This window comes from Chanodichthys erythropterus, chromosome 12 (assembly GCF_024489055.1).
Source record: "Chanodichthys erythropterus isolate Z2021 chromosome 12, ASM2448905v1, whole genome shotgun sequence".
NCBI lineage: Eukaryota > Metazoa > Chordata > Actinopteri > Cypriniformes > Xenocyprididae > Chanodichthys > Chanodichthys erythropterus.
The window spans coordinates 1347741-1374106 of record NC_090232.1 but is presented as its reverse complement, the minus strand read 5'-3'; the positions used below and the strand labels follow the sequence as shown (position 1 = coordinate 1374106).

General features: G+C 35.6%; 2 protein-coding genes across 7 annotated transcripts; one reads left to right on the top strand and one right to left on the bottom strand.

The window, feature by feature from the left end:
• Positions 1–569: 569 nt before the first annotated feature.
• LOC137031682 (uncharacterized) lies at positions 570–6431 on the bottom strand. 5 transcript variants are annotated; one of them, XM_067402822.1, is made up of 4 exons: positions 6284–6431; positions 4703–5008; positions 4445–4582; positions 570–1716 (listed from the first exon to the last, which is right to left on the bottom strand). In XM_067402822.1, exons 2-4 carry the CDS (start codon positions 4974–4976, stop codon positions 1496–1498), a joined length of 633 nt encoding a protein of 210 aa, XP_067258923.1. In that variant the 5' UTR covers positions 4977–5008; positions 6284–6431; the 3' UTR covers positions 570–1495. The 5 variants fall into 5 exon arrangements, with proteins under 5 accessions (XP_067258923.1, XP_067258924.1, XP_067258920.1 ...); XM_067402823.1 differs by lacking the exon at positions 6284–6431 and adding an exon at positions 5601–5713; XM_067402819.1 differs by lacking the exon at positions 6284–6431 and adding an exon at positions 5331–5682.
• On the top strand, positions 5813–25638 carry LOC137031680 (uncharacterized). Of its 2 annotated transcripts, XR_010896596.1 has the most exons (8): positions 5813–5977; positions 7820–8143; positions 8334–8663; positions 8747–8872; positions 9057–9371; positions 11341–11631; positions 14973–15135; positions 23274–25638. XR_010896596.1 is itself a non-coding variant. In XM_067402815.1 (7 exons), exons 1-7 carry the CDS (start codon positions 5947–5949, stop codon positions 15068–15070), a joined length of 1515 nt encoding a protein of 504 aa, XP_067258916.1. In that variant the 5' UTR covers positions 5813–5946; the 3' UTR covers positions 15071–17778. The 2 variants fall into 2 exon arrangements, 1 of the variants encoding a protein (XP_067258916.1); XM_067402815.1 differs by lacking the exon at positions 23274–25638 and having other exon boundaries at positions 14973–17778.
• The last annotated feature ends 728 nt before the right edge of the window (positions 25639–26366 follow it).

The window sequence follows — 26366 nt, the reverse complement described above, 5'->3', positions numbered from 1 at the left end:
ACTAACCTTTACACACAGTCATGAGGGTCTACAGGGGTCCTATCTGTGATGTCATATCCTTTTTTGAGGTTGTCTCATTACAAAAGAATAGCTTCCTGTATTGTTTATACCACAGTGACTCTCGGGCAACAGACTGCTTGAGAAGTAAATACTAACATCAAAACTACAGGTGTGTCTGTTGATTTCAGAACATTTTCAGCTGTAGACTAAAATAAACATTCATTGTAATGGTTTTCCAATGGGTTTTGTTATATGGGGCATTGACAAAATATGCCAAAGTAGGCCTATTTTATTTTGAACATATTATAAATGGGTTTTTATTTATAATTTTTTAATATATATATATATATTATTGCATTTTAAGATTAAAGGGAGGCTTCCAATTTTATTAAAGATATAATTAGGAATAAAAAAACATAATTTCTAATTTCCAATTTATTTTAAACACATTAATAGTGTTATGAACATTTACCACTTCTAGTCCCTCATCACTTCTTCAGTTGGAAATCACTGATTTGATTATGAGACCTGTTTTTACATATAAATTCGAGGAAATTTTTATTGGCAGATTTAGCAGTACAATCATTCACATATAAAGAAAGTGAAGGATACACACAAAACGAGAAAGACCTTCCGCTATAGAGAGGAGATCTTGTCTGTTGTCTGGTTATTTTTTGTTAAATGAAAACCTAAATACTTTATTTGTGTCTTTGATTGAAAATCCTTCAAAAACCCTTCAACAATTTAAACATTGTAAAATGAATAATGGTCTTTATGTGTTAGTGCAGTTAACCAGGCCACTTAATTTACATTATATTTATTAAAAAACAAACAAACAAACAAAACCCATCAAATTCACATTAAATGATTGTGTCTGACATTCAGCTTGCTGTAGCTGATTATGTCCAGTTCACAGGTCTCTACTAAATCAAATGACAGTGATGGAGCGCCACCTAGTGGCTGTTAAGCTGTAATATCATGATATGGAAAAATAAAAAAGTACTACTGTTCCTATTAACTCAACAAAAAGTTTGCTTAATTAATCAGGTTTGTTGCCTTTATAAGCAAATGAAACATGTCCTTCATTCTTCTGCTATCTGGACAGTTATTCCACCCATCAGATCAAACCACACAGATGTAAATAACACAAAAGGTTTCGACTCATAATCTGAGCTGCTAGTGTATCACATCAATTCTGCTATTCGATTGATAAAAGTGTAGAACAGAAAAATACAAGCTCACTAAAACTATTAAAAGTCACCAATTTCCTCTGAAAGAGTCATTTCAGGGGTGCATCAGACGCAATCGCTTATAAAATCACTCTATGGCATAGATAATTATTATTTAGTTTGGCGTTTAGAGCCATGTATTTTCAGATCAATCAAAATCATATGCATATACAATCAATAAATGCCAAATAATCTGTTAATAAACAGCAGTGCAAATACAGAAAATCTTAATGCATGTTTTATTTTTGGGTTTACACCAGCAAACTTCAGCAGACATATCTGGAACTAACCCTTCTGCTCATTTCATACTGACGGGCTGATTTTACTCTGTGAGCCTGACGGTGATTTCTGCTCTCTTCTGTTCTGATCAGCTCACTTCTTGTGGATCTGATGTCATAAACCAGAAAAGCAACAGTAGCCACGCCAACCAGAGCAGAGAGAGCCAATCGGATCACAGTCTCATTGAAACCACAACAGTGGATGTTGTCTGAAAAAAAGAAAATGTGCATTTAGTCGTTATTTTTTTTTTGTTCTTGCGCACAAAAAGTATTCTCGTCTCTTCATAACATTAAGGTTGAACCACTGCAGTCACATGACTGTTTTAACGAACTCTTTAGTTCCTTTCTGGACCTTGAAAGTGTTGAAATCTCTCAGATTTCATCAAAAATATCTTAGTTTGTGTTCTGAAGATGAATATATATACAAGTTTGTAGGGATGCACTGGTATGACAATTTTGGTCGATACGATAACCGATAATTATTTATATTTGAAAGCCGATAACCGATATATTGGTTGATAACTCTAAATCAAATTTTTTTATTTATTTTGAGAGCCTGATTACAAAAACGAAAGTCTCAAATTTTTAGCCGATACATATAATGCTTTATATTTGAAAGACGATAACCGATATATTGGCCCATAAATCTCAATTTTTACATAATTTTTGAGAGCCTGATTACAAAAACAAAAGTCTCACATTTTTAGCCGATAACCGATAATTCTTTATATTTGAAAGCCGATAACCGATATATATTGGCCGATAAATCAAAATTTTTGTTATAATTTTTGGAAGCCTGATTACAAAAACAAAAGTCTCACATTTTTAGCCGATAACCGATAATTCCTTATATTTGAAAGCCGATAACCGATATATATTGGCCGATAAATCAAAATTTTTGTTATAATTTTTGGAAGCCTGATTACAAAAACAAAAGTCTCACATTTTTAGCCGATAACCGATAATTCTTTATATTTGAAAGCCGATAACCGATATATATTGGCCGATAAATCAAAATTTTTGTTATAATTTTTGGAAGCCTGATTACAAAAACAAAAGTCTCACATTTTTAGCCGATAACCGATAATTCTTTATATTTGAAAGCCGATAACCGATATATATTGGCCGATAAATCAAAATTTTTGTTATAATTTTTGGAAGCCTGATTACAAAAACAAAAGTCTCACATTTTTAGCCGATAACCGATAATTCTTTATATTTGAAAGCCGATAACCGATATATATTGGCCAATAAATCAAAATTTTTGTTATAATTTTTGGAAGCCTGATTACAAAAACAAAAGTCTCACATTTTTAGCCGATAACCGATAATTCTTTATATTTGAAAGCCGATAACCGATATATATTGGCCAATAAATCAAAATTTTTGTTATAATTTTTGGAAGCCTGATTACAAAAACAAAAGTCTCACATTTTTAGCCGATAACCGATAATTATTTATATTTGAAAGCCGATAACCGATATATTGGTTGATAACTCTAAATCAAATTTTTTTATTTATTTTGAGAGCCTGATTACAAAAACGAAAGTCTCAAATTTTTAGCCGATACATATAATGCTTTATATTTGAAAGACGATAACCGATATATTGGCCCATAAATCTCAATTTTTACATAATTTTTGAGAGCCTGATTACAAAAACAAAAGTCTCACATTTTTAGCCGATAACCGATAATTCTTTATATTTGAAAGATGATAACCGATATATTGGCCGATAAATCAAAATACATTTTTTGTTATCATTTTTGAAAGCCTGATTACAAAAACAAAAGTCTAAAATCTTTAGCCGATAACTGATAATTCTTTATATTTGAAAGCCAATAACCGATGTATTTGCCGATAAATCTAAATTTTTATGCAATTCATTGCAGATCAATTATAATTCAGAAATGGAAAATATTCCCCAGAAGCCTTTTGTGTCATGTATGAATTATCAATCAGAGGACAGAAGGCATGAATTAGATTGTGTACGACAGGTTTTCAGCAAAGTTTTGGTTGTATTGATTATTTATAGGCCCTAGAATATTGCATATTAAATATGATCCATAATATATCCATAAACAAGCATTATACTTATTGTTCAACAGAATTATGAGAGAATAAATGTTTTAAAAATGTGGCTATAATGATGTAACACAAGTTGCTAAATAAGCATTCTGCTTTCAACTGACCAAACTGGTGACATATACTCAGGGATACAAACATTTATAGACAGATTATGAAAAATGTAAAATTTAAATTCATAAACTAAACAACAACTTTGTAAACACGCATGTCCCCTACAAATATTGTAAATATGTGAAATATATCAACTTTTATTTGAAGGTGAGTATTTCCTACTACAGATGGCTATGCTGTTTTTAAATGCTGCCCGTGAGCTAAACAAAGACTGTATGAACGAAGTTACCAGATATTCAGAACAAACTCTTTCAACATGAAAGCGAGAAATGAGATCTACACTTTCCCTGCCTCTCAAATATTGCAGTGTGTTATTGTGTGATTCTTTCTCCTATTACTTTTTTAGCCTCAAGCTCTAAAGCAAACTCACGCTCGCGCTCATCTGCGGTCAGATGTCTGTTCCAGTGAAATCACAAAAGAGAAAAACAAAACAAATGCACTTAAGTGCACAATCTTTCTTTCTCTGTGAATGCATGAGCTGATCAAATGTAAACCTTGAATGCAATGTTAAGATGCTTTGGATAAAACAACCTGCCAAATGCATATAAAAATCTTGCTATTTTAATTGTTTTATGTGATTGATTGTTTAACACCCATCAGCAGTTACATAAAGCAACACCTTTGAATGTGTTTCATGTGTGGTTTCCATTCTCACTTCAGTCTGACTTTCAGTTTTACAAAAATAAATATCACACTTACTGAACACATTTATCAGAGTATCATATCATGAGTGAAGCACCTGAACATGGCTGATGGAGTTTAGTAATGTTGGCATCCTCAGTTTGGTTGATGGTTAAATTATTCACCGCACAGCTGGACGACAAAAAAATGGTGCTTGATGATCTTTCTGGTGATGAAGTACTTTGTGGCGGCGATTCTGATAATGACGGAAACTGTGATGTTAGTCTCATAACACACATTTAGGATCTTCATTTATCCATATCTTAAAGAAATGGAGCAAGAGCAAAAACATTTCAATATATTATTTCTGACTCACCGTTGACTGTAAGATTGAATCTCATGTAACTGGTGTCTTTGCTGATAACTGTTACTGTATAAAGTCCAGAGTCTGTGGTTCTGGTGTTTGTGACGGTCAGAGATCCGGTCTGATCCAGCTTCAGTCTGTCTCTGAATCTCCCATCAGGACCGTCGTATGTCGAGTTGGTTTGTGTGAGTCTGTTGACTTCAGCGATTCTTGTGTTTCCAAACTTCCACATTATCAACAAATATTTCTGTACTTCAGTGTTTAAAGTGACAGAATCTCCCTCCATCACTGACACTGTCTTCACTGCATCTGTCACATCTGCAGAGGAAACGGAACATATTTTGGACAGACTAAAAAAAAAAAAGTTTGTTATTGATAAACAAACCTATAGTTATCAGTTATTGATTCGTATTATGCCTTTTTTTTTCACGAATCGATAGAGATGAATGTCAATAAAAGTTCCATGTAATTTTTCTCAAGCACTCAGATCTGAAAAATAAACAATTAGACTGATTTAAAACCTGCATATGAATTTCTCAGCAGGTCAAAAAAAACATTAATAAATTACATTTGTAAAGTTATTAAAGAAATTAACTTCTTAGAAGGCACGTTGTAACTTAAACACACTCATAACTCTTACCATATAGACGCCACATGCACACAAAGAACAAAATAAAAGTGTTAATCATAATCCTTGAACGTTTGTCAACCTCTTTTAATCACGCAGAACCTAAAAACATCCTGTTCTTTGTCACTGCATGCCGCCAAATGCATACAGGGTCTCTAGTAGGCGTTATTGAGAACGACATCAGGGGATTTCATGATTTGATGACTTTAATACGTTTTCTTAAGTAGCTTAAAATAGAAATGTACGATAGTGACGTAGCTACTGAGTAGGGGCAATGCTTACAGGTTGGGAAACGCCATGGAAATTGAAACTGGATTGTGCCCAGCTTCCAGGTTTTCAAAACATAATCCGATCAATACTCAAAACTAGGTGCATGCATGGGCACGAACGTGACCGCGACAGTCGATCATGAAAATGATGATCGCTCTGACTAATCAAAACACACACTTGAGCCATTACAGGAAATACGTCATGTACTGTCAGACAGTAGACATGTGCAAAGACATTTTGACAGGGCATGGTGAGGCTCTGGGATGACAAACACTAAGGAGATTCAGCGGAACACAAATCCCATTCATAATCTTTATTAAATTAATTTTCTTTACAGCGCATCATAAACATACGGAACATGTTACTGCTCTTCCTGATCTTCATAAACGGTGAGTTTAACTTAACTTTCGGTTTTTCGGTTTAACTTTTAATGATCATCTCTACGTTAAAGGCATGGAAATTGACACGGAAGAATTAACGTTTATGAATAATGAGGCAAACGGCTGTTTTTATATGCTATATGATCTTGGTAAAATCGCATTTTTACTCAGTAACTTGCTAGAAAGTTGAGGTGTTTACATTCAGACGACCAGTTCATGACAGAAAAAGAGCATTGCTGTATATACACGTAGTTTCTCTGTTTTATTTATTTTTCTTTGTAGAATTTGTTCATTTCAAGGTCTAGCAAATTTTACCATAAAGTTGACTTTATTCCTGAACATCATTAGACGACCTGTGGCTTAGAGGAGGGTTTTTCCTTTGATGCTTTCGATGCCAAACACGATGATAAAAAGTTTTCCCCGCCTGTTTTCTTAGTAAACAGCGCGTCTTGGCAATTTTCCAGAGACAGTCTCTTAAAGTAGTCAATGAATTATCAGTGCCTCTCCCTTCCTATGCTCCCTTCATGTTTGGCATAACGTGGCACGCCCATCTCAAATCTTCCTAGTTGTAAACATGACATCAGAGAGCATTCATGTGCATTTTTTTTTTACCTATGACCTAGTTATTTAAAGACACAGCTTGACTTGATATGGGATGATTTTAGTATCATAATGATTAATAAATGCGTGTAAAATTATCCTTGAACTTTATAACTGTTGCAGATGTTTTACTATCCACAAACAAATGTGCAAAATTCAGAATTAAATGAATGTGCAGCAGTTTGTACAAATAGAGACATTTTTGTGAATACAAATGCTTTCATTTGTATTTGTGTATCATAATTTGTTCATGCAACAAGAAAGATTTGCCATTGTGGATCAGGAGACACACATGCATTCAATTGACTTGTTTCTGAGTCGATCATATTTGATTCATTTGGATTTTGAGACTTACTTTTTGTGGTTTTCAAGCATTTCACAACCCACACACAAACAACCACCAATGAATAAGCCTGGCGCTCATTATTAATGTGTGCACAACTACCAAATGTGCAAAACTACATTAATACTTTACAACTTGTGTGTGCAAAATCCAGATTTGCCTATATACATACAAATAGAGACATAGTTGTTAATACAAAATCAAAGTTTACAAACTCTATTTAAACTGTAGGTCAGAATTTGTGCGTACAACAAGTAAGATGTGCGTTTGTATATCCGGTGACGTGTGCATCTGAGTCAATCCTGTTTGATTAATTTGGATTTAACACTTTCATTTTGCCGGTTTAGCCTAGAACGATCCACACATAGCTGAAGGCCAACGTATACTTTGTTTTTTACATGCACAGTCGAACGCAGTGTTTTTAAAGTATACTTCACTTGACTCGTATGCGTACACAGGTGTTCGACGCATGTGCAGTTTTGAGCAATCTCTCGCCACGAGTTACAAGCCCAAAAATGAACAAAAAACATTAAATGCGCATGTGTGACCATGCGTGGTTACAAAAATCGGACATTTCTGATGACAAAATTTGCGTACGCTGACCCTTGCGTATGCGTAAAAAGTGAAGTAGCTATACTTTGTGCTTTAGAAAACCTGCTAACACTAGATGGCGGCATAGCCTGCTGAAACAGACAACAGCACCATAATCAAGCGTTCTTCCCCATATAAGATGCTTAAAGTGGCTTAAGAAAGTGATTTTGAAGCAACAAATTCAGTACACACCTTATTAATGAAACATAGCTTACCTTGTACAGACAAGCAGAAGAATGTGAACTGACTGGCTTCAGTTGAATCTGTCTGCAGAAGTTAGCGTGGTATAACTAACACTGTTTCTGCTTGTTCTCCAGGTGTGTCTGGTGAATCTGAGACGGTGTCAGTGATGGAGGGAGATTCTGTCACTCTAAACTCTGACCTCACCGAAATAATGAACAAAGATACGATACTGTGGATGTTTGGACCTAAAGACTCTCTCATAGCTCAAGTAGGGAGAACGGACGATTTGACCAAATTTTTAGTCCCCGATGTCTTGGCATTCAGAGGCAGAGTACAAGTGAACAAAGATACTGGATCTCTGACCATCAGAAACACCAGAATCAGACACTCGGGACAGTATAAACTCACCATCTCTAGAGAACAGACAAGGATCAAGATATTCAATGTCACTGTCCAAGGTGAGGTTTAGAATGTTTCTTGCTGTTTTGTTTTAGTAATTGTGGGTATTCAGGTTTCATGATTTCAAGTGTAAACCCTGAGTTAAAGGACTTTGGATTGATAAACATCATGTTTTTATGTAAAAGGCATTTATTGAGTTTCAAGATTCATGAACTTGAGAAATGTATTTCCATTCTGCTTGTTTTCCAGTTGTGGATGGTGAGACGGACGGAGTGAAGTCGGAGTCAGTATCAGTGACAGAAGGACAGTCCGTAACTCTACACGCCGATTCTGAAGCACACAAAGATGCTCTGATGTTGTGGAGGTTTGGAGATAAAGGCATCCTCCTGGCTAAAATCGATTTAGAAACAAAAAATACTTCATTGAATGAAGATGATGAGAGATTCAAAGACAGACTTGAGCTGGATAATCAGACCGGATCTCTGACCATCACGAACACCAGAACTGAACACGCTGGACTGTATGAAGTACAGATGAGAGGCAGCGAGAGCTCACAGCGATTCCTTCTCTCTGTCAACGGTGAGTTGATGAAAAAGCAAGACTTTCAATATTATGACATGTATATTTGAGTATTGACTGACACCATCACTGTCTCTCTTTAGCTGATCCAGATCTTTCTCCGGGTGCTATAGCAGGGATATGTGTTGGTGTTGTTTTTGTTGCTGTTCTGCTTCTGGTTGCAGTTGTGATTTACTATCGACGCAGAATCTCCAAATTACAACAAATAGGTAAGTATTATATACTTTTAACAGGATTTCCATTTCCTTTATTTAGATAGACAGATTTTATTAAGGCTTCAATTCTTAGTCTGTGTTTTGCATATGTATTTTTTTTCTTTCAAAAATGTGTGTGAGACTCATGAAGATATTTTTAATGTCAAATCAAAATAACCCTCATTTCTCCACCCCAAAGCTGAAGCGTATGAAGAGGTGAAAATATCAGCGATGGAGGGAGAATCTCCAACTCTGTTCACTGGACTTACTGAACCACATGATGAAAACATACAGTGGTGTTATGAAGATGAGTCCAATCTCATCGCTGAAGTAAGTGAAGAGAAGAGTAGCACATATGATGGAGCTGATGGGAGATTCAGAAGCAAACTGAGGCTTTATGATTCTGGAAATCTCACCATCAGTAACATAAGGACCATTCACTCTGGACACTATTTACTCAAGATCAGCGGCAATAAAAGAACCGAATGCAAGAGACTCTTTCTGAACGTTGATGGTGAGTAGATCATTGATGATCATTTACTCAAAGTGCACAAAATTAAACCAAATATAAATAACTTGAATTACTTTAATTATTGTAATCAGTGTTATGCAACAGAAAACAATGCATGAGCTGGAATCATAGAGCTAGTGTGTGGTTTGAAATTCAGATTTATTTTGGTTAAATTTAGGTGATGTCATCCTCTGCTCTGTACAAAAGAGGAATAGGGCCAAGCGATAATAATAAAACAAAAACATCTCAAGGTTAAAGTCATTATAATGCAAGATTTACTTCATTAAACTGAGAATAAAGTCATGTTTTAAGAAAAAAAAACGTAAAATTTAGAATAAAATCATTAATTTTCGAGAAAAGTCTGTATGTTTTGAGAAAAAAGAAAATGTTGAGAATAAAGTCGTGTTTCAGGGAAAAACAAACGTTACATTTTGAGAAAGTCGCAATAAAATGTTGAGGATAAAGCCGTGTTTCGAGAAAAAACTTTTTAAATTTAGAGAAGAAAGTCGTAGTTTCCAGAAAAAAATTTGAGAGAAAAGTAGTTTTGAGAAAACTCATGAAATTGAGAAAAAAAGTTGAAAAAAAAAGATGAATAAATGCATAAAATGTTTAGAATAAAGTCATGGTCTTAGAAATTTAAAGAAAAAGCCGAAATAAAATGTTGAGAATAAAGTTGTGTTCTGAGAAAAAACTTGGTAAATTTAGAGAAAAAAGTCAGTTTCCAGAAAAACCTCATGAAATTTCAAGTAAAAAAGTTGAAAAAAAATTGAGAATAAACATTAAATTTTGAGAATAAAGTTGTTGCGTTTCAAGAAAAAATGTGTTAAATTTTCAGAAAAGTCATTTTGAGAAAAAAATCATGAAATTGAGAACAAAAGTTGAAAAAATTTTGCATTAAATTTTGAGAATAAAGTCATGCTTCGAGAAACTTCAAGAAAAAGCTGAAATAAAATGTTGAGAATAAAGTTGTTTTGAGAAAAAAAAATTATGAAATTTCAAGTAAAAGTTGAAAAAAATGTGAGAATAAACATTAAATTTAGAGAATAAAGTTGTTGCATTTCAAGAAAAAAACGTGTTAAATTTTCAGAGAAGTCGTTTTGAGAAAAAAATCATGAAATTGAGAACAAAAGTTGAAAAAATTTTGCATTAAATTTTGAGAATAAAGTCGTGCTTCGAGAAACTTCAAGAAACTTCAAGAAAAAGCCGAAATAAAATGTTGAGAATAAAGTTGTGTTCCGAGAAAAATAATCATGAAATTTCAAGAAAAAAAGTTGGTAAAAAAAATGTTGAGAATAAATTTATGTTTATCTGTCTGTTTCCATTTGCACATTTACAGTAAAACACATCAACGCCCCTTTTTTCATTCTTGAAGTGAACTTGTTGCCTTTATGGAGATTTGATTCACTGTTTTGCACTGATGCAAAATGTAATAGTAATGTTTATTCTTGACATTTTATACTTTTTTTTCTCAAAATGTTACGATTTTTTTTTTCTCGAAACAACTTTATTCTCAAAATTTAGTTTATTCTCAACATTGTATTTTGACTTTTTCTCTCTAAATTTAACGAGTTTAATCTCGCATTATAATGACTTTAATACCGAGATGATTTTATTTCTGTATTACTGTTTGGCCCTAATCCTCTTCCATAGCTCATCTATCAGACTTCTTTGATATTATTTTTTTCAGCTTTATTCTCGACTCAGAGAAATATCAAAAAATGTCTTTATTAAAGTAAAACGCCTATTGTTATTCTCGTCAATTCACTACAATAGCTATTAACCCAGTTTGACATTATATTTTCTACATTAGCTATTGTAATATCTTCAATGTTCTTTGAATAGTTCTTGGCCTGAAAACTGCAGATTTCTTGCTACTGCTTCAAAATACAACTCTGAATATCTTTAACACATTTGATTTCATGTATTCTGTCTTCTCCATTTGTGTTTTTCTGTGTGCTGCTGTGACATGAAGTAAAGAAAGTGGAAGTGGCGGTGGGAGATCCCGTCCTTCTCAAGAATGATGCTGAAATTCAGACGCGTTCTCTGTTGCTCTGGACGTTTGGAGCTGAAAACAGTCTCATTGTTACAAATGCTACAAGCAAAGATCAAACTGATGAGAGATTCACAGGCCGAGTGGAGCTGGACGAGAATACTGGATCTCTGACGGTCAGAAACATCAGAACCACAGACTCTGGACATTATAAACTACAGATCATCAACAGGGAACAGACCACATTCAGGAGATTCAATGTGACCATCACTGGTGAGTAGAACAACATTACTATAATGGCTTTATATTTATATATATGACCAAAATAGTTCATGAATCTGAAAAGGCGATCTTAGATGATTAAAGGATTAGTTCACTTTCAAATAAATTTTTCCTGATAATTTACTCTCCTCCATGTCATCCAAGATGTTCATGTCTTTCTTTCTTCAGTCTTAAAGAAATTAAGGTTTTTGAGGAAAACATTCCAGGATTTTTCTCCATATAGTGGACTTCACTGGGGTTCAACGGGTTGAAGGTCCAAATGTCAGTTTCAGTGCAGCTTCAAAGAGCTCTACATGATCCCAGACGAGGAATAAGAGTCTTATCTGGAGAAACCATCTGACATTTTCTAAACAAAAATAAAAATGATATACTTTTTAACCACAAATGCTCATCCTGCACTGCTCTATGATGCGCCACGCATTACGTGATCATGTTGGAAAGATCACATGTGTAAACACTGGATTGGTACTTCCGCCTACATCAAAGCGAACATGTAAAGACTAAGTCAAACGCCCTTTACAAACGATTTTGAAGTTGGAGGAGAAAATGAGATGTTTCACCCTATTGCGGTACTTCTTTCCAACATGATTACGTCATGCGTGGAGCATCACAGAGCAGTGCAAGACGAGCATTTGTGATTAAAAAGTATATAATGTTTATTTTTTTAGAAAATGTCTGATGGTTTCTCTAGATTAGACTCTTATTCCTCGTCTGGGATCATGTAGAGCTCTTTGAAGCTGCACTGAAACTGACATTTGGACCTTCAACCCGTTGAACCCCAGTGAAGTCCACTATATGGAGAAAATCCTGGAATGTTTTCCTCAAAAACCTTCATTTCTTTTCCAATGAAGAAAGAAAGACATGAACATCTTGGATATCATGGGGGTGAGTAAATTATCTGGAAATTTTCATTTGAAAGTGAACCAATCCTTTAAATCCCATTGTATGTCCAGTGAATATTTAGGGCCCGAGCACCGATGGTGTGAGGACCCTATTGGAATTGCTCAGCCAATTCTTCTTATTCTCCAAAATGAATCACATTTTTGAGGACCTAAACGTTCTCAAAAACTCATGAAACTTTGCACATGCGTCGGATGTGGTGAAAATTTACATCTGATATGGGTTTCAGAATTAGGTGTGGCAAAATGGCTCGATAGCGCCACCTACAAAATTTCAATTAAGCGCCCTTCGTGCTACGTTTCACGTACAGTTATGAAATTCGGTAGACAGATGTAACAGCCCAATACCTACAAAAAAGCCCCTGGGTGCAAAGTTTGTAAACCCAACAGGAAGTGAGATATTTTGAATTTTCTCTACAAAATTTTGGCAGTTTTTGCCATTTCCACATGTTTTACTTTAACGAACTCCTCCTAGAGCTTTAATCAGATCAACATCATATTTGGTCAGTCTAATCTAAAGGCCTTTGAGACGTTAAATTGCGAAGATCTAGAGTTTTCGCTGAAGGGCGTGTTCGTGGCGGCCTGGCAAAGTTCGATGGTTTGCCATGAAACAGGAAGTTGTTGTAACCCGGGCATACAATGTCTGATCTGCCCCAAACTTCACAATGTTTTATTAGAGTCCTGACCTGAAGACATCTATATGACAATATTCAGTTACAGTCATAGCGCCACCTGGGGGCAACAGGAAATGACATGTTTTACACTGTGATTAACTCCTCATAGAGATTTAACCAGAAGCACATCATATATGGCCAGTCTAATCTTAAGGCCTTTGAGATGTTAAATTGCAAAGATCTTGAGTTTTCGTTGAAGGGCGTGTCCGTGGTGACCGCCAAATCTGATGTTTCGCCATGTAAGGTGAATCACTTTTTTGAGGGCCGAAACATACTCGAAAACTCATGAAACTTTGTAGATGCGTCAGAAGTGGTGAAAATTTACGTCTGATATGGGTTTCAGAATTAAGTGTGGCAAAATGGCTCGATAGCGCCACCTAAAAAATTTCAACGAAGTGCCCCTGACACTACGTTTCATGTACAGGTATGAAATTTGGTACAAACATCTAACAGCCCTATACCTACAAAAAAGTCTCTTGGAGTGAAATCTGAAAACCAACAGGAAGTCAGATATTTAGAATTTTCTTTGCAAAATTTGTGCAGTTTTTGCCATTTCCAGACGTTGTACTTTAACAAACTCCTCCTAGAGCTTTAATCAGATCAACATCATATTTGGTCAGTCTAATCTAAAGGCCTTTGAGACATTAAATTGCGGAGATCTAGAGTTTTCGCTGAAGGGCGTGTCCGTGGCGGCATGACAAAGTTTGATGTTTCGCCATGAAACAGGAAGTTGTTGTAACTCGGGCATACAATGTCTTATCTGCCCCAAACTTCACATGTTTTATTAGAGTCCTGACCTGAAGACATCTATATGACAATATTCAGTTACAGTCATAGCGCCACCTGGGGGCAACAGGAAATGACATGTTTTACACTGTGATTAACTCCTCATAGAGATTAAACCAGAAGCACATCATATATGGCCAGTCTAATCTTAAGGCCTTTGAGATGTTAAATTGCAAAGATCTTGAGTTTTTGTTGAAGGGCGTGTCCGTGGCGGACTGACAAAGTCTGATGTTTCGCCATGAAAGAGGAAGCTGTTGTAACTCAGGCATATTATGTCTGATCTGCACCAAACTTCACATGTGTGATAAGAGTCCTGGCCTAAAGACATCTATATGACAATATTCAGTTAGCTATAGCGCCACCTGTTGGCAGCAGGAAGTGTGGCACTTTTACATGATTTTGCCATAATTCTCCTGTATTTACTCGCTTACATGCATGTCGCCCACTTTTCACTGTTTTCCTGAGGCCAACAGGTGGCGGTGAGCCCGGGTGCGAGGGCCCTTTCATCGCTGCTTGCAGCTTTAATTGCAGTTGTTTCTCTGCATTTAATTGGTCAGATAATAATCATTGCTGTTTATATTATGAGTTTCTTCTTATTATATATTTAAAAGAATAAGAATAATTTTTCAGAATGTGTTTTATATGTGTTACATTAGGAAAAATGTCATTACAGCAAAATAAATCCCAACAGTTTTCACACATTCTGTGAGCATGTCTGTCAATCTCTAAAACTGAAAAAAAAAACATCCTAAGAGTTTAGTAATTGATCAATCCAGAAGCCTTAAGATCATTTTTTGTGAGGAACAGACTCAGATTTAAATTTTCATTAACTGATAATCGTCTCCTCTATCTACTTTCTCTGTTGTTTTTTTAAGGAAAAACATCTCTTGAGATTCATATTGCAAAAATATTTTATAGCAAAACTGTTTCTTCTCTTTATCTCTTTTAAATTTCTGTCTCTATTTTCTTTCAGAATCCTCAGGAAACACCGTGAATGATTCAGTGACTGAAATAGACCTGCTGTTGAAAGACAATGTGAATGGAGAGAGCCATCAGACGAGCTCCCTTTAATGAGATTAGACACGCCCACCAGTGTCAATCAGTGACATCATCAACACATTTCTGCTTTTATCAAAGTGAGAAATGAAGCCTTGTCTGCTGAGTTGTTAAACTTCTGTGTAAAAACACTTTGTTTTTATATGAAAAGGGAAACAAGTTGGTGAAATGCATAATTCATTTTCTATGATCAAGTAGGTGGAAGTAAACAGAACTAAAGACAGCGGCGTGTTTAAAGCTACGTTTTCGCCATATCGTAATTACAGTAACTACGAGATTCTGCCTCGTAAAAAGCGTTCACGTCCTCATTGAGCTTGTAATTACAGTTTGTAAGATATGTGCCATAGAAACGCATAATTCCCAGTCCAAGGATGGGAAGAGCTCCCGAATATAACCTCACGTGTTGTCATCTCAATATTACGGTAATTACACGGTGGCGTAACCAGACACTAATGTCACAGCTGAAGAGGTACTTGAAATAAACTACGGTGCTACAATTACCAATAGGTATGAAATGATTACCGGTTTCATGATAAATTATTATTAAATTTCCCCACGTTTAGTATTATTCTTTCATTTTTTAATTATTATTAAAACTGTATTCGATTACCGCGATTTGAACAACTCGTGATAAATAAATACTGTCCAGCATTATTAAGCTACAGTCTCATGCATGCGCACAGAGCGGTTTCGTTCTGCGTGAGAACATGGCAGAAAGCTGAGAGGTTTTAAAAGTGTGATAAGAGAAATTATATGAAATTATATGAATTAATTATATGAATGTACCTCTGAAGGTTCTGTCTGTCTTCAGAAAAGTTTCGATGGCATTTTGTTTTCATCTTCACTCCATGTATTGCCTGTAGTGTTTATAATCGCAGTGCTTCTTTGTTTGAATTACGGAGGTTCACGTTACAAGAAACGGCTCTATTTCTGCGTTTCCATGAGCGCCACCCAGTGTCAGATTTAGTTTTTCTCTGGCCAAAAAACAGACAGTATTTGCATGAACAACTAAACATTTTAACAACTAATTGTTGTTATATAGCTCAACACGTTTAGGCTTATTGTTTGATTTTTTGCGAGTACCGTGCTTTACCATGCCTCAGAGAAAAACACTATTTAGTGAAGTAGCTAACATAGCATAATCAGATGCAGCTTTATTTTTATTAACATCACTACAGCATTTTCTCCATCATACAATATGTTTTAAAATGAATTGCATGTCATTTATCAACACAATCATCCAGCATTTAATCTGATATTGTAAAATGGATCTATCTTACTGCAGTGTGTAACAGTGTCTCACAGCAGCCGCCGGGCGAACGCACAGAGTAACGTTATAACATAATTTTCAACACTCTCAAATGTATCTAATATGATAAACAGAGCTGTGTTACCTCATACTCATGACCGGAAAAGCGGAAGCGGCGCCAGCGACTGTGTCATAATAAAAGTCCCGCTGCTCGTGAGGCGTGTTGATCAATCACTCCAGCTCCTCGTTCAGCTCCACAACACTCGCTCCTGCTCTGCTTCACACTACAGTAACGTTAATAATCACATCCATGAACATGATTTCTTCCCGAGTCCAATCCCTATTCTTTTGCACCGTCTGTTGAGGTGGAGATCACATGTCCCAGGATTCCGCGCTCAAACTTGCTGTCATCAAGCTACGCCTTTGTTTTGAATAGACCTCTAGCGGACAGAAATCTTACATGCTGCACCTTTAAATGTAAGGTTTACCGTTTTATGAAATGTTTTTCAAAGTTTTATTTGAACGTTTTGTATGTTATTAGATAATAGTTGTCAGTCATGTTGTCATTTGTAAATCAGGATGTTTTTAGTGTTTTTTACAAATAGGATGTACTTTTATTTGTTGTTTGTTTATTTTAAATGTAAAACTTGGTGAAATTATTTACATGTCAGTACTTTTTGAAGAATTCCAGCACATTTTAACAATACTGTGATAACATTGATAATTGTGATTTAAGAAATTTACATACTGTTTCATGTCTAACTAGATAAAAAATTTTGAGGACAAACTTTAAGTTGGCTTGAAAAAGCATAGCCAGAAAGTTTGAAGAAGTTTTAAAAGTTTGAAGTTTGAAAGTTTAAGTTTTATTAGATAGATAGATAGATTGGTAGTTGTCACAGATGGATACTATGGAGTTTTTATAGAGTTATTAGCATGTTCTTAGCCCACTTTAGCACTTAGCTAATCACTATTAGCATGTAGATATTCACTGCTAGCATGTTGGAAGTCCAGATTGCTAGCATGAGTCAAAAGAGCCAACCGCCATGTCTCTACGATGTACTGATGCAGAGATATAGATTTTGCAAAACTGTTGCTAGGGTACTCTGTTTGGTTCCTAGGGAGTGGCTTGGCAGCTACCAGTGATGATACTCGAAAGGCTGCTTGACAATATAAACCAACCCCCATGTCTGGACGATGTTCTGATGCAGAGATACAGATTTTGCAAAATGGTTACTAGGGTACTGTTTGGTTGCTAGGGAGTGACTTGCCAGCTACCAATGATGATACTCCAAAGGCTGCTTGACAATATAAACCAACCCCCATGTCTGTATGATGTTCTGATGCAGAGATATAGATTTTGCAAAATGGTTGCTAGGGCACTCTGTTTGGTTGCTATGGTGTTGCTATGCAGTTGCTAGGGTACTCGGGGTGGTTGCTAAGGTGTTGCTATGCGGTTGCTAGGGTACTCGGGGTGGTTACTAGGGTGTTGCTATGCGGTTGCTAGGGTACTCGGGGTGGTTGCTAGGGTGTTGCTATGCGGTTGCTAGGGTACTCGGGGTGGTTGCTAGGGTGTTGCTATGCGGTTGCTAGGGTACTCGGGGTGGTTGCTATGCGGTTGCTAGGGTACTCGGGGTGGTTGCTAAGGTGTTGCTATGCGGTTGCTAGGGTACTCGGGGTGGTTGCTAGGGTGTTGCTATGCGGTTGCTAGGGTACTCGGGTGCTAGGGTGGTTGCTAAGGTGTTGCTATGCGGTTGCTTGGGTACTCGGGGTGGTTGCTAGGGTGTTGCTATGCGGTTGCTAGGGTACTCGGGGTGGTTGCAAGGGTGTTGCTAGGGTAATCGGGGTGGTTGCTAAGGTTTATCTATGCGGTTGCTAGGGTACTCGGGGTGGTTGCTAGGGTGTTGCTATGGGGTTGCTAGGGTACTCGGGTGGTTGCTAAGGTGTTGCTATGCGGTTGCTAGGGTACTCGGGGTGGTTGCTAGGGTGTTGCTATGCGGTTGCTAGGGTACTCGGGTGGTTGCTAGGGTGTTGCTATGCGGTTACTAGGGTACTCGGGGTGGTTGCCATGGTGTTGCTATGTGGTTGCTATTGTATCCAGGCTGTACACTGTAAGACTGATGAACACATTATAACTGTATTTGCTGCACTTTAACACTCTGTTTAATTCAGTTTAATTTATAAAACAAAAACACATTTAAAACTATTTATTCTAAAAAGTAAAAAGTATTCTCACCACAGACAATAACAATGAATGTCGCACTTGAGGCTCCAGTGCTGTGATCGAGCCGTAGTTCATAAACTCCAGAGTCTGTGATTCTCGTGTTCTTGATGGTCAGAGATCCAGTCTGATGATTCAGCTCCAGTCTGTCTCTGAATCTATCATGTTTACCATATGAGATCTTATTTCCATAAATTTTAGCAATGATTGAGAATGAATCTCCAAACCACCACTGCATTCGTTTAAATTTCTCTCTTAAACGAGGGCCTAGAGTGACAGAATCTCCCTCCTTCACTGACACTGACTCTCTCTTCACTCCATCTTCATCAGCTCCAAACACTGCAGAACAAACACAAACATCAATCCGAGATTAAACTCAGAAACACTGCTGCTGATGTTACTGTACAGATGTTACTCTGATCATAATCTACTCTGATAAACTCACATGCAGAACAGTCAAAGTAATATGAGATCTGATATGATCTTATTTTAGTCAAATCAATTTATCTTTATAGTGATTTATACAATATAAATGATTAAAAGCAGCTTTACTGTGATGAATTCTGAGGAATGACAGAAAGTCTTTATAATCAAGCTCTCAATGTGTTTTTCCTCTTTGGAATAATGAATATTTGCTTGTTGAACATTGAATCTGGTTTATTTCCTAAAACAAAACAAATATGAAAATCTCTAATGAAAAAAATATTCTTACCATGGACATTAACAACAAATGTCTTATTTGAGGTCCCATTGATCTCTAGATGATAAACTCCAGTGTCTGAGATTCTCATGTTGTTGAAGGTCAGAGATCCAGTCAGATGATTCAGCTTCATTCTGTTTCTGAATCTCTCATCAGGATATGAGATCTTATATCCATTAGATTCAGCAATGATTGAGTATGAATCTCCAAACCTCCACGTTATTAGATCAGATTCCTCTCTGAAACCAGTGTCTAGAGTGACAGAATCTCCCTCCATCACTGACACTCTCTCCACATCATATCCAAACACTCCTAGGAACTGTAACATGATGGTAGTTGAACAAACTCAGGGTTATAGGATGAGTTTCGAGTTGAGAAAACCAAACCAGTCCAATCCGGCTTTGTTGGTACCATGATGCTGATCATCAACTTTCTCTATCAACAGCTTATTTATAGTACATATGATCTGTATATATTAACATTAATTTAAACTAAATGCTTAATAATAACTGTTAAACTAAAATTGTTTGTGTGTAATGTATTAATAATAATATAGATCATATACTAATTATATAAATCATAAAAATAATTGTAATTATCATTAAATCCAGACAATTTCATCTTTAAATGTTTGTTTTTTACTATATAGTCAAACTGGGGGCGGGACTTTAACGTGTTGGATGTGTCACTATCACTTTGCTCACATCTGATTGGTCCAATTTCGGAGTTACTATGGTGATGAACACCGCTAAAAGCCAAGACACTGTCATGGTACCGAAAACCCAGGATTGGCGCAAACGAATCTGAAATTTACCCGGCTAGCCAGCGAATCCAGCTTCATGGTACCTGAACAAACACAAACAGCCAATCAGAGATTAAACTCACATCAAGAATCAAGACAAAAGAGCTAACAGACAAAAACATTATAGATATTTTGACAGAGAAACATGGTTCAGTGTTTTTATTTTGTTTTCTAAATCACTGAAATACTTATTTTAGGATGATATTTCCATGTGTGAATATGATATTTCTCCAGTTGTTGTTGACTCTTGCTGATATAGTCACTAAACTGACATGGTCTATACAGCAGTTACAGAATGAGTGAACAAGTGAACAACTGCTCCGACTGTCTGTCAGATTTTAAAATGCTGCTTTGAATGAAGGTGTTTGAACTGAATGTGCTGTTACATGTGCTTAAAAAGCGTCTGTGTCTTTAAAAACTTTAAGTGAACAAAACAGCAAATGCAAAAGTGCTCAAAGTCAACAGAAATCACACACTTACCACAGATTATTACCAACACATATTGTTGTAGATTCCAACTAAATCTGATTTCTCTATTAATTACTGAGCCACACCCATCCGATTGACCAAATCCTGAAGGCAGATTCTTCTTCTTCTTCACACTGGATCTGAAAATTTAGTAAAGCATTACTGCCATCTGTTGTTTACATCGACTCTTTTCACTCTCAGATTCAGTGAAGGTAAAGATAAGAAAAATATTAAATATTTTATTTATTTTTAAGATAAGGTTAAAAAAATAAAAGAGGTAACTGAAGCTTAATTTAGAAAAGTGTAGAAATGCACATAAAAAAATAAAATAAAATAAATACAGTATGTACATTAATTAATTCTGTGCACTTCTATAACGGTTTGGTTTGGGTCAGCCAATAATATAAAGAAAATATATACAGAAATTTCTGATATGAAACTGCAACAATACAAGCATTAACTTCATTATTGTTCAGTCATGTGATCGTTGAAATAATTAATGTAGGTCAAAGGGTCAAAAATCAATCATCATACACACACCATAACACTCTTGATCTATTAGCCTGTTAAATTAATGGAATTAATAATTTTATTCAGCAAGGATGCATTAAATTGATCAAAAGTGACAGTAAAGACATTTATAATGTTACAAAAGATTCTATTTTAAATAAACACTGTTCTTTTGAACTTTCTATTCATCAAAATATCCTGAAAAAAAATATTATACACAAATATTTTGTACTATTGTATACAATAAATGTTTCTTGAGCAGCAAATAAGAATATTAGAATGATTTCTGAAGGATCTTGTGACAGGGTTGAAAAATAAAGAGCTGATTTTGTAATTTATTTTATTTTTTTTGTACAGAGAACCAAGCAAAAAAAATGACTGAACACATGTTTGATGAATCAGAGGTGGGCTGATCAATATAAGGCTGTCTATATAATACAACTAAGATAAAAATAGGATTTGAATATGAGAACTTTGTTTTAAATGAGATTCGACTCGGATTCATGACAATAGAATCCAGACTTGACTCAGACTCAAGTCTGTAATACAGTGATAAAGACTTTCTCTGGTTTGAATAACATATTTAAGCGTAATTAATTCATATAGACCTTTTTCCTGAATGTGGAAGTCACATGAAGTGATGGTGCTTTATGTAACGTTCTGTAATGTAAGTAACAAATACCATTTGATATTTGTGCTGGCTACTGTATACAGTCCACCAGGGTACCATACAGATAAAGTCCTTGTTGGTGGTGATTTTAATATCCATGTAGATAATGATAAAGACGCATTGGGATTGGCATTTACAGACATTTTAAACTCTATTGGTGTTAGACAACACGTGTCAGGACCCACTCAGTGTCGTAATCATACTTTAGATCTAATATTGTCACATGGAATCGATATCGATGCCGTTGAAATTCTGCAACAGAGCGATGACATGATCATTATCTAGTCTTGTGTATACTACATTTAGTCAAGGCTGCAAAACCGTCTCCCTGCCACAAATATGGTAGAACTATCACTTCTACCACTATAGATTGCTATATAAATAATCTTTCTGATCATCGCCTTAGCATACCAGACAGCTTAGAAGACCTCAATGTTGCAACAGAAACTACTGACTCTCTCTTTTCCAGCACACTAGACTCAGTTGCTTTGTGCTTAAAGAAGATTAAAGAAATTAGTTCAACACCGTGGTACAACGAGCACACTCGGGCCTTTAAGAGAGCAGCCAGAAAAATGGAGTGCAGCTGGAAGAAAACGAAACTAGAAGTGTTTCGCAGTTCGTGGAAAGAAAGCAGTTTTGCCTACAGAAAGGCCTTAAAACTGCTAGATCTACTTATTTTCCAAATCTCTTAGAAGCAAACAAACACAAGTATTTATTTGATACAGTGGCTAAATTAACCTGAAATAAAGCTTCAACTTCTAATGTTTCAAAGAGCACAGCAGTAATGACTTTATGAACTTCTTTACTTGCAAGATTGACAATAGAAAATTATAACCATGCAACCATCTACTACAGTATCGTGTCAGACAGTGCACTGTAGTGTCCCTGAGGAAAAATTCTATTCATTCGCTGCTTTAGGAGAGGAAGAATTGTCTAAATTTATTAAATCATCAAAATCAACATGTATGTTAGACCCAATACTGACTAAGCTATTGAAAGAGATGCTTCCAGAGGTCATAGATCCTCTTCTTAATATTGTTAATTCATCTTTATCACTAGGATACATACCAAAAAGTTTTAAGCTGGCTATTATTAAACCTCTTATTAAAAAAACACAACTTGATCCTAGAGAATTAGTCAATTACAGGCCGATCTCAAATCTTACTTTTCTGTCAAAAATACTAGAAAAGGCAGTATCATCGCAACTACGTTCCTTCTTGGAAAGAAATGGTATCTGTGAGGATTTCTAGTCAGGATTTAGACCCTACTATAGTACTGAGACTGCTCTCATTAGAGTTACTAATGATTTGCTCTTAGATAGATCCTTAGATCCTTTTCCTTTTTAGCACCTAAACTCTGGAACAATCGTCCTAGCATTGTTCGGATGCAGACATACTCTGTCAGTTTAAATCTAGATTAAAAAATGCATCTCCTTAACCTGGCATACACATAACACATTATCAATTTGTGTTTTCACATACGTTAAAGGATTGTTAGGCTGCATAAATTAGGTCAGCTGGAACCTATAACACCAGATGTACTCGTTACATCAGAAGTAGAATAGCATCTATGCTAATATTAGTCTCTCTGTTTATCCCGAGGTTTACCGTTATCAGCCGGATCTGGGCCGTATCTCACGACACAACAGCCAGTGCCACAGATTCCCAACAAACCATGAATATGATCTTCAACTAGAACTGGAACTGGATTAAATATTTTGACTGTTGCGATCCCAGTCGGACTTATGACCTGTAATGCTGCCTGAATCATAATCGCGCACTGTTCGCTGGTCCCCTGACTGAGCCTGGTTTCCCCCAAGGGTTTTGTTTCTCCATTTTTGTCACCTGTTGGTCACCTGTTGAAGTTCCTTGCCGCTTTCGCCTGTGGCTTGCTTAGTTGTGGACACTTGATATTCAACAATGTTTCTGATCTGCCTGCATTGACACCATTGTATGCAATCCATTGGATGCTTTACATTTCTGGTCTCTGGTGTTTCTAGACAAATTAGCATATTTTTTATGCTAAACCTATTAAAACAGTTTAAAAAGCACATGGCTCCATAGCACCATTAACTAAATGTTTTCATGATGCACTAAGTTGTGGGCTGAACTCTTGCTCTATCCGGATCTTCTTTACTCAACAGCGGAATCTCTGAAGTCTCCGATTCATTTGCATTTTTTCCTGTGGAACCTGAAAGGAAAATACAGGAATAATCATAGAGAAGATGTGGAGGTCCTAGAAGAATTGATGCTGTTCTTAAAAAAATCAAAGAGGTCATACAAAATATTAGCATATAGAAAGAGAACAGTGTTAGTTTGAGCTACATGTGATAGCTAGATGAGTTATAAGTTTATCTCACAATTCTGACTTTTTTCTCAGAATTGCGTAATTTAAACACACAGTTGAATTTTATTTCTCACAATTGCGAGTTCTAAAGTCAGAATTGCGTGATATAAAGTCACAACTGCATCTTATGAACCCATAACTTTTTTTCCTCAGAATTGGACCTTATAACTGCAAGTTATTTACAATTGCAAGTTTATATCTCAAAGTTTGGAGAAAAAAAAAATCTGAATTGCAAGAAAAATGTCAGAATTGCATGATATAAGCTCGCAAATGCAAGAAAAAAAGTCAGAATTATAAGCTTTTATCATGCAATTCTCATTTTTATGTCTTGCAATTGTTAATTTCTTTATATCTTACATTATTTATATTTTTATATATATTTTGCATACATTATATCATACATATTATTATCTTTATAATATAGTTTATATCTCTCAATTAAGAAAAAAGTAAGAATTTCAAAAAAAAAAAAGTCAGAATGATGATACAAACTCACAATTATGAGAAAAAACTCACAATTGTGAGAAAACTTTTAAAAATTTGCACCCATGCACCGTCGAATTGCATAAAAAACTTAATGTTTTTCATTTTAAAAGTGTGTCATGTAGAGTCCTTATTTTATATACACTCAGACTTTAAGTCTGATTAAGTCATGATTAAATTGACTACATCTTTTTCTCTCTGTACCGAGAAAACTGAGCTTTCTGAAGATGTTCTTGCTCTCCAAAGTGAATACATTTGAAAACAGTTTTCAAGCTGTTGCTTGGGCTGTAAAAATTTAGTTATTTGATGATGCATGCGACACATGGAGTGCCTGTTGATCACTTGCTTTTGAAAATAAATGTTAGCTTGTACAATCTTCATTTTATATTCATGTAACTGCTGTCTTGCAGCAAAACATGAAATTTTTAATGGTGTATTTTATCAGTAAAATGAAGCAGGAGAACAAAGTGAAAACTTTATTTTTCTGTATCATGAGATGACTTAAGTGTTTAAAACACAGTTTTCACGTTGTGGACTGTAAAAATGGAGGTATTTGATGATGTATGATTTGTCACGTGACGCATGTGTACCCATAGATATTTAAGGCTGTAGCAGCATGTTGTATCTGGTATTTAAGAGGTTCAGTTGCTGTTCAGACGTCAGAATGAGAAGAAAATCTGAAGTAATTTTGACCATGATCCACTTCAGCACAATAAAGCTCATTATTTTTCTCTTGCTGTATCAGCGGTAATACTCACGGTTTTGCCTTTCTAGTTCAGAGATCTTATGGTGATAGTATAAAACAGCAGAAACTGCAGCAGCAGATAACACCAGCAGAACGACAACAACTATTCCTGTTACATCACCTGGAGACAGAGCTGGATCTGAAACAGTTAAAGGCAAACAGTCATTAGTTTCCACAGACATCTGATAAACAATCATTACTTTAAAATACTTACAGTAGCAATGAATATCTATCATAAACTACTCTGATTGGCCACGAGGATCTTATTTCATATAACAGCACAGGAACGTTTATCATAAACCTGTTTATGTTCAATTTCATTTCCTTATTCTACAGAACGACTGATTCTGCTTTGACTTGTTTTGGAGTTATAACTACTGGTGGCATGAAACTAAAAATATCTGCTCATAATGTGTGTGAAATCAAATGTAAGTCAATCACTGTTCATTTTTTATAGTATTTTGGTATAAAATTCACTTGTTCTGAATATCAGTCATGTGATCACCTGCGGTCCAATCACAGTTGTGATTATATACAGAACAATGAACACATTATAACTGTATTTGATGCACTTTAAAACTCAGTTTAATTCAGTTTAATTTATAAAACAAAAACACATTTAAAACTATTTATTCTGAAAAGTAAAAAAGTGTCCTCACCATATACATCAACAATGAATGTCACAGTTGAGGTCCCAGCGCTGTGATGGATCCATAGATGATAAAGTCCAGAGTCTGTGATTCTCGTGTTGTTGATGGTCAGAGACCCAGTCAGATGATTCAGGTTCAGTCTGTCTCTGAATCTCTCATCATTAGTATATGAGATCTTATTTCTATCAATTTCAGCAATGATTGAGGCTAAATCTCCAAACCTCCACTTTATTAGATTAAATTCCTCTCTTAAACCAGTGTCTAGAGTGACAGAATCTCCCTCCATCACTGACTCTCTCTTCAATCCATCTTCCTCATCACCAAACACTGCAGAACAAACAAAAACGATCAATCAGAGATTACATTCATAAACACTGCTGCTGATGTTACTGTACAGATGTTACTCAGACCATAATCATGTTTGATAAACTCATTTTGACTTACATTCAGAACGTATAAGTTACTATTGT